At 46.4% G+C, this 8,919-nt stretch overlaps 1 protein-coding gene across 1 annotated transcript in view; it reads right to left on the reverse strand.

Moving 5' to 3' along the window:
• Positions 1–5,165, reverse strand: part of LOC103603645 (voltage-dependent calcium channel subunit alpha-2/delta-3-like) — a gene marked incomplete at its 3' end in the record, with an annotated part of 146,050 nt that extends 140,885 nt beyond the window's left edge. The window contains exons 1-2 of the mRNA XM_008588210.1: positions 5,043–5,165; positions 4,431–4,514 (exon numbers count right to left, since the gene is read on the reverse strand). Coding sequence (XP_008586432.1) covers positions 4,431–4,514; positions 5,043–5,165 — 207 coding nt within the window. The remainder of the gene's footprint in view (positions 1–4,430; positions 4,515–5,042) is intronic.
• Between the last annotated feature and the right edge of the window lie 3,754 nt (positions 5,166–8,919).

Genomic DNA, 8,919 nt, shown 5'->3' on the forward strand with positions numbered 1-8,919 from the left:
CCAGTTTCTGGGAACTACCTGCTTTCCCTTGGGCCCTGCATGATCCAGTTCACATGTGCTTCCTGGAGTCCCTGGGGAATCTGTCTCTCTTCTGCAACCCTGAAGCCGAAGCAGCGTCGATGACCACTCAAAGCACTCACTTTACTAACAACTACGTTAGAGCTGGAGGCCAGGCTCCCAGTTCCATCGCGAGCCTGCTGCTCTTACTTCCCACGGTAAAGCTCATTAAGGAAGCTTTTCCCAGAGAATCTTTGGCCACCTCAGGTTGTGTGTATAATCATATAATGATAGCTCGCTCTCCTAATGGTGGCTTGTGTCCTGGAACATGAGCCTCACCTTTTCCAGTGCACAGGCAACATACACTTCCAGCCCCTACTGGCACATTATACTGGCCAAGCTGGCAGATAAAAGGGGAAGGGGGATGCAGCGGATAAACAGGTCTGTCATCCCCAAGCAAGCATTCCACTGGCGTATGGAAATAGACTCAGGCATAGAGCACCTATGCAACAAAATCCTCTCTCTCTCTGCACATGGGTTCTCAGGATGGGCCATGCTTGGTTTGGGCTCCAGTACTCAAGTCTGAGCTGGAGGGACACTGAAGGGGGTATAAAGAAGAACAAACTAAATGACCAAAGGTCTTACAAATATTCCCCAAGAGAATAGGCTTATAGAGCTTTAGGAAGAAAGGACTTCTGGGAAATTTTCCATAAGAGTCATCATGTGTAAGAAGAAATGTGAGTTGACTGGAGGAAGAGAAAACGGTTTACACTGAAACAGAAGGGATTTCAGTTGGATTTGAGGCAGAATCTGATGGAGCAGTGTTCGCAACAACACTGTGTGGACAGACATTTGTTTAGCAGCTCCTATGTGCAAGGCACTCCCCACCTTCTCTGCACCCCTCAGCAGGGGATAGCCCATACACTGTGAGGCACTGAAACAGTCTTCAAGGACTTTCTGTGGAATACCAAAGTGCCAAGAGCAGAGCTTTGGGGGCCAGACTGCCTGAGTTGGAATCCACCTCTGTTTCCTTACCATGAAGTGGAGATAGTAGTAACACCTACTTCATAAGACTGCTATGAGGAATAAATGAGTTCATTCATATATAGCACTTATAACTGTAGTGGCATGCAGGAAGAGCTCAGTGTATGGTAGTTATTCTTTATGTGAGTTTTTTTCTATTTATAGAAATAGTCATGTTCACTGCGGAAAGTTTGGTAATGACTAAACGGTAATACGAACAAAACAAAATCATCCTTAATTCTGTCAGCCATCACTGGGAATTTATAACCAAAGGGAAAACACTATTTTTAAAGATAATTCTTTTTTCCCCCAGAGGTAATCTACACTGATCGTTCAGACTAGGCTATGGGTGTCTCAGGGTTCCCTGCCTGTTCATTGTCCCCAAAAGGTCTGCTCTACTGGTCGTATTGCTCACGCAATGCCTACTCATTCTGAATACTGGGACGGACATCCCACCCATGCCCCTCTAAATGGCTTATAATTTTTCTCTTTCTTATTTTAATTTTTGCCAGTCTATTTTGCTTGTGTTTTGACAGTATATATGACCTTACATCATTTTTGGAAGTATGCAGGGTCTATGTTATAAATGTAGTCATTAAATTCAACAAGAGTCTAATTGTCCAAGAGAAGTAGGATTCTCCTTCCAAGAAGTTCTCTGCAGTGGAGCAGACCATGCTTCTTCTACCTCAGTGGGCTCTGCTTGCATAATCTTTCCCAGATCTTGACCTAAATCCTGTCCTCTGATACTTATGTACAAACTCCAATGGTCATCATATGGGCATATGGTATTCTGTGCAGACTTCACAAGTACGCGTTGTATAGATTTCAGAATTCTCTAATCAATGGGGTGAAAATCCCCAGGAGAGAAATGATGGCTTGGGTTTTTCCAAGTCAAACATGTTGATGGTGAAGGAATTCACATTTGAAATTACTTAGCTCCCAAGGTGACAGGACAAGAGACTCAAACCAAAGACATAACCATAGACCAATGTGTGCAGAATGAGAGCACCAGACTTGCTCGAGATGTGGGAACTCTGAAGGTGGACAGCCAGATCCCCATCTGTGAGTCAGATGAAGATGAAGAACATGCACACAAGGCTAGGAATCTGCTGCCTGCAGCTCCAGTGAGAAAGGAAAATAGAATGAGGAGATAGAAAGCACTTCTAGACCATGACTGGTAAAAGGAGATATGAGCTCACTGAAAATGAGCTGGTGCAGAGGGGATGACAACAGTGAGCCGAGTAACAGATCTCTTCACGCAGCATGGAAGGAGAAGTGGGTGTGTCAGCTTAGTGTTAACCGACGGGACGCTTCCTGGATGTGGGGACAATGCCGTAAGGATGAGCGTGATCAAGTTGGACTTCCCTATTAATTAAAATGGAAAAGATGATGGTATGGAGACACATGTTGGTGACAACATTCAAGCCCTCTGAGAAAGAAAATAAAAAGATCCAGTGAGGTCAAAACAAACCAAAAACAAAGCATAGTGAATAAAGCGAGAATGTAAGAGAAAGAGCAATGACCGAAGGTAGCCTTCAGAGATTCAGAAGACACGTCAGCAGCTGTACATCCATCAGACATTCATGCATGAAAGAGTCCCCTGAGGATTGATGACAGTGATGGGCATAAAACTAACAACGGCTCCACCCAGAATGTGCAGCACGTCTCCTCAACGGTGTAAGCACTTTACATCCTTCACACTGAATCCTCACAATGGCTCTGTGAGGTAGGAATTATTACCATCACACTCATTTTACGGGGAGAAAAATAAAACAAGAATGAAAATAGAACTGAGGTGCAGAGGGGGATAACCGCTTACCTGAGACAGAGCCAGGGAGCTGCGAAGGTGGGCTGAGCCTGGTAGCTAACGACTGTGTGGTGCACCTCACCGCGCTGCTAAGGGAGGGGTGCACCTCAGGGGCAGCACAACCCAAAGACCTGCCAGGATCCTGCTGACAATGTTTAGGGAACAAGAAGCTATAAAACTCTACCCAGTCACGGAGCTGACGTGATGTCAGGCCACTGGCACATGGGGGAAAAAGTGTGAATGAGGAAGTAGCTTTTATCAAATGGCAAAGTGATTTTGTCTGAACTTGGCTTTATATAGACTTAGTACAGATGAATAAGGAAATATGTTAAATTTTTAAAACAGATATGATTCTTGCATTTCACAAGTGAGGAAGAAAATCAGAGACTTATGCTGGCTGAGCTGGTCCAGGGAACTGAGGATGTGAAAAGAAAAGAAGCCGCAGCAAGAGCCATGGTGCTGGCCCCGTTTCTGGAAGGGACAAGAACCCAGTCTGGGATGTCAAGTCAATCTCCTCAACTAGTCTTTGGAGAGCAGGACAGAGTGAGAGATGGAAACAATGTTCACTCAATGGATGAAACTTAAGAAAGGACCCAGACAGATCTGGGAGGGTGGAGCTGAGAAACGTGGCCTTGGCACACAGACATCATAAGAAGTAGTAGAAAGTAGGGACCCAGACGGGAACACCTGGGAAGTTACAATTTAATTAAGGACGGTCTGCCTGGATTCACACAAAGGCAGCCGTGTCTAACAAATCTGATTTATTGAGGAAGTAACAAGAAGACTTGATGGGGTTAAGTCGTGGGCATATGGAAAGCTTTCGATATAGCCCCGAAGGCTGAATCTGCATGGGGGAAAGCACGGTGTGCTATTGTGGTGCAGGCCAGAGCAGGGGTAAGAGGCTGAGAACGAACACAAGTGGGCCTGCAAAGCCCCAGGCTGCTCTCCAAAAACAAGAGCTATGCCTGTGAGGTCCTGACAGGTGAATTCTGGCTGCTCAGGAACCTGTCTGCTTGGCTTGCAGGTGCCTTGACTTTGCAGCGGACAGAGCCTCCTGTTGCCTAGCCAGGCTCCACTGAAGATGCAGGTCCCACCCATTGTACTGGGGAGGAGGCTGGATTCATCAGATACAAGTGGGCCTGCAAAGCCCCAGGCTGCTCTCCAAAAACAAGAGCTATGCCTGTGAGGTCCTGACAGGTGAATTCTGGCTGCTCAGGAACCTGTCTGCTTGGCTTGCAGGTGCCTTGACTTTGCAGCGGACAGAGCCTCCTGTTGCCTAGCCAGGCTCCACTGAAGATGCAGGTCCCACCCATTGTACTGGGGAGGAGGCTGGATTCATCAGATACAGAGGAGACCAGAGTCCACCAAAGGATGGTTTTAGCAGACTGTACATACAGGTGAGGTGGCTGGCTTGTCTGCAACTGGTCCGACTGACCAGCAGAGTTATAAAACCCAAAACATGGTAAAAGGGTCCATTGTCTCCACATCCCACTGGTGGTCAGCTGTCCCTCTGGTGGGCCTCTTGGCCATCTCCTGGGCTAGCCTGCAGGTACAGAAGTGGTTACAATGGAGCTCCTTCCCCACAAGGCTTGAAAACACTTACCACATCATCTCGGTCTTCCCACTCCACCTCAGAGAGGTCAACACTACTATAATCAGGTTTCCTTCGCTTTTTCCCTTCTTCATACTAGCAGAGAGAAGAGGATAAAAAGAAAAAAATGTCCATGAAATCATCAGCCAGGGCCACCTTTATCCTTGTCTCACAGATAAGGACCAGTAGAGAAGAGGATAAAAAGAAAAAAATGTCCATGAAATCATCAGCCAGGGCCACCTTTATCCTCCCGAGTCTTGTCTCACAGATAAGGACCAGGAGTAGACAGATATTGCTGAGAAGCTCAGCAGGGTGACAGTCCTGCGGGTTTTAATGACAGGAAAGCTGAGGCCAGATGCCTGTAAACATTTGCTTCAAGCTGTGGAATATAAGTCAACTGTTTGTTTGATACGAACTTACCTCCTAGACTCTGGTTGTAAAAACACCAGATGCAAAGGCAATTATGTCCTCTCCTTGGATGCTGTGTGTGTGAGATAGGGGAGACCCTTCTCTTTTCCAAAGCTATAAAACTCACTCCTTTGTGACACAAGAAAGAGCTTCTTAACATTTGCTTATCAAAAATCCTGTTATAACCCCCTAGGCTTTGTAATTCTCCACCCCTACCTTCTGTTTCAAACCAACCCCATACTCCTTGGCTAGGAAACAAAAGGACTGAGTCCCACAGTTGACGTAGGGCTCAGCCTCCTGGTAGCATTTTGCAGACACACAGATCCTTCTATATGCCATTGCACTGGCCACAGCAACACTGAGCTCAGCATGGCTACTTTACCTGGAGTAGATGTGGGTAGTGGGAACCACTGCCAGATTTAATGGCCATTAGGGCATTTCTCTGGAAAAGCTGATGAGTGCATTAATAACTGGGGAAGTGGTTTTAGTTCTTCCCCTAAATCACTGGTGTTAGTCATCCAGCGAGCCTACCATTTTATCCACCGGACATTCTTGAGTCTGGACATTTTTGCATCTTGAGGCCTTTAATATTGGTTGTTGGGGTGTTTATAATGTAGGAAAGTCTGCCCTCTGCTGCAGGCTAAGGATAAGCAACCCCTTTTATAAGTTCACAAGATGGTTAATAGCACACCGGAAAAAAAAAATATATGTATGTATACTGTTTTCTTTTTTGCTTTTCTCTCTAGATTGGTCATCTTTTGATTAAATTGGTAAGACTCTAAGTGAAATGCACGGTTAGTTTAAGTTTTTTCAGACCCCCAAACCATAGGCTGCCATTTTGGACACTGGCTGCTCTAGAGACAGGTGCTGAAAGCATGCCAGGAATGAAGGAGAGAACCACTGCCAATACATTGAACCCCACACACCTAAACCCAATGGAATCTAAGGGAGAGTGGCAGGGTGGCAGGTCATGTATGGCTGTGGTACCAACAGGCCAGGTGTTTTTCCTGCACTCTTTTCTTCCCTGACAACTGCATTTCAGGAACTCTGCGACATCTCTGGAAATCCTGCCACCACCCAGGAAGGCCACCTCGCCTCCAAGGGCCAGTGGGCTCTGACCACCCCGGTCAACAGTGCTTCCATCCCTTCTCTTTGGTTTCCAATTAGCAGACGTTCACGGTCAGTTTTATGACATCGGATCCACTCCAGATGAAGAGGAAGGGAAGTGGTTCCCTCAGAAGCCACTGTAAACGATAGCAGATTAGCAGTTGGATCCTGCTATGGAAAGTTCATGTGTGCATAGAAGCTCTGGCCCTCTGCAGAGCCAGGCTTGGGCTGCGCAGAGGAAGTGAAAGGAGGTCAGCAGGAGTTGCTGGCAGCTCCATCCTGTGGTGGGCAGGAGTGACAGGGGAGGGTGCTAAGACTCAGGACAGTGCCCCGGAAGAGCTAGAGACAGACAGTCATTCTGGTTCTCTGTTAACTGTGCCAGTGGTTCTCACATCCCATTTTAGTGGGTGGGCAGGAGTGACAGGGGAGGGTGCTAAGACTCAGGACAGTGCCCCGGAAGAGCTAGAGGCAGACAGTCATTCTGGTTCTCTGTTAACTGTGCCAGTGGTTCTCACATCCCATTTTAGTGAGAACCATTACTGAGAGCTACGAGGCACTCCAGAAATTCCTGCAGCCCAGATCCTGAACTTTAAAGGCAGAACTTTCACAATTTCTTGGGTAGCCTAATGCAGGCTCAAAACTGTCTTTTTGGGGGAAGTTCTTTTGGTTACTTCAAAGTGCTCCTTTTTCTTTATTTAACACATATTTACTGGACTTGGACTAAGTGCAGGGCACTAAAGATATAAAGTCAAACTGTGCTTCTCTCTTCTCCAAGGACTTACATGCAGCTTATCACCCTTACTTCTGTTTCTGTAACGTCAATTTATTGCCCATTGTGCATGTGGAGAAACATGCCCTATCAAGTTAAATAACAAATATGTTAGATAAGATCATAGAGCCAGTATGGGGGAGGACATCCCACCCACCACCAGCTTCTGCCCAAATTTTCTTGTCTAAGCCTCATGTTATTTCAACAACTGTTGAAGAAAATTAAAAAGATCCCAAGGTCTAGAGCACCAAAGGTTCTTTTATCCTCAGAAAAAATGTTCACATGTCTTTGTCAGAAGAGAAGAGCAGCAGCTCTGCCAGTTCACGCTGCCCACATCACACTGGGTGTATAACCCTGAGCAAGGTACCCAGCTGCTCCAGGCTTCCTTACTCAGTTGGCGAAATGAGAAAAACAGTAGTACCCCCATATCAAAGGGTAGGTTGAGAGGATTAAATGAGATAATGTATGGAAAAATGACAAGCACATTCCTAGGCACAGAATAAACCTGTAACAAGTAGCTGGCATGAATCCTGAAAGTCGTGCTATCCTTGGGAAGAAACAGGCTCATTGCATAGAATTGGCTAATATCTCTTTCCTTAAAAAGAAGACCATTCAATAGTTCTGCAGGTCACTGTTCTGCAAACCATAGGCAGGGAGATGTTTATTGAAGATGACAGTGTCAGACAATCACAATCATATGTCTCCTCCTGGTGTATATCTTACAAGTTGAGACTTAAGACTCTCCAGGCAGAAAAACTCATATTTGTGCTAAAGAACCCAAGTCCTTTTAGATGTCACTGGGCAAAAGTGGAATCAACAGAGAACTCTTGACTTCTAACCATTCCTAGACATCTTTAGTCATTTTTTAGAACCACGAACATGTGATTTACAAAACGCTTCACTGTTCCCCAAAATATGCTACTGGGTTTAAGCACAGCTGATCTTCTCTACCTGCTCTACCCCTGCATGCCCCCCACCCCCGTGACAAAAAAGAACTAAACTCTTGAATCTCCAACTCTCAGGCCAGATCTCCCCTCTCCCATGCATTGTGGCGAGGGACAAATCCCAGGTCCCCCAGCTCCACAACTCCCTCTTCTTCTGCGTGAGGAGCTCGTTACTGGGGCTGAGGCATGGTATATGGCATTTGTTAGTGTATCTATAATCTGTAACTTCCTTTGAAAATGTGATTAACGAATTGCAAACGGTTTCCAAAGGTTTATAAACAGATACTATGAGAGCCACAGGTAGGTTTGTAGTTTTTGGTGCCTGCTTTATGAAAAAAATATGTGCGGGAGAATTTAATAAGGAAAGATATTCTGTGCTATGAAATACTTTGAGGTGGAGTTTCAAATAAAGGCCAGATGTGGTGAACACACAAACAAGCCCATGCCTAGGAGGATGGGACAGGAGGGTACCCATTGAGGAGCAAGGCAGAAACATCTGGGGGCTTGCCTGAAGTGCCAGAACATTCCATCAGTGTTTAAGGGTCTGGATGTGAACAGCCATCTGCGTTACCTGCAGATTGAGTTTGGAGCTCAATAGATATGTGGATTTAAAGAAAATAAAAACGTCTTTGCTTTTTCTGTGTTCTTTTGGGAAGGGCTGGAGGAAATCAGCTACACACATCCATGCAGCCTCTGTGGAACAAATATTGTATGTGCTAGTAATTGATAAACCGTATGCGATGCTCCACGCTGCCAACAGGAAGGAAGGAGATGGGGGTGGGAGGCCCCCAACTGTAGAGGAAGAAACCTTGCCCAAAGCTAATGCCATTTGGAGGAGGGGTGCAGCCCAGGGAGGGCCAGGAACCAGCTATTGTCTGGGCAGATGTTTCTCTCCCCAGCCAGCCATGGTCCTCAGCTGGTGAAGGTGCTGCATCTCCTCTTCTCTCCGAGGCTGAATGGACCACTTCAGGAGAAGGGATGTGGGCATGCCTTCTCTCCTCGATACGCAAGAGACAGGGCCCGGTGGCCCCGTGCCTTCACTCATCCATTCATTCCCTCATTTGTTCTCCTATGCGTCCTAAATACTGTTGGACACCTAATATTTCTCAGGCCCTGCGCCTGCACAGGTGAGCCTTGGGAAAGCACGTAGAAGCCCCTGGGAAGGACAAGGTCCTGCCCTCAAGTTGCCCATCACAATTCACTACCAGTGAATCAGGCTACGCCAAGCGAGGCCATTTAGAAAAGAGGTTAAAAGCTGGGGCCCTGAAGTCAG

Source organism: Galeopterus variegatus, unplaced genomic scaffold, assembly GCF_000696425.1.
Source record: "Galeopterus variegatus unplaced genomic scaffold, G_variegatus-3.0.2 Scaffold4715, whole genome shotgun sequence".
NCBI classification, from domain to species: Eukaryota; Metazoa; Chordata; class Mammalia; order Dermoptera; family Cynocephalidae; genus Galeopterus; species Galeopterus variegatus.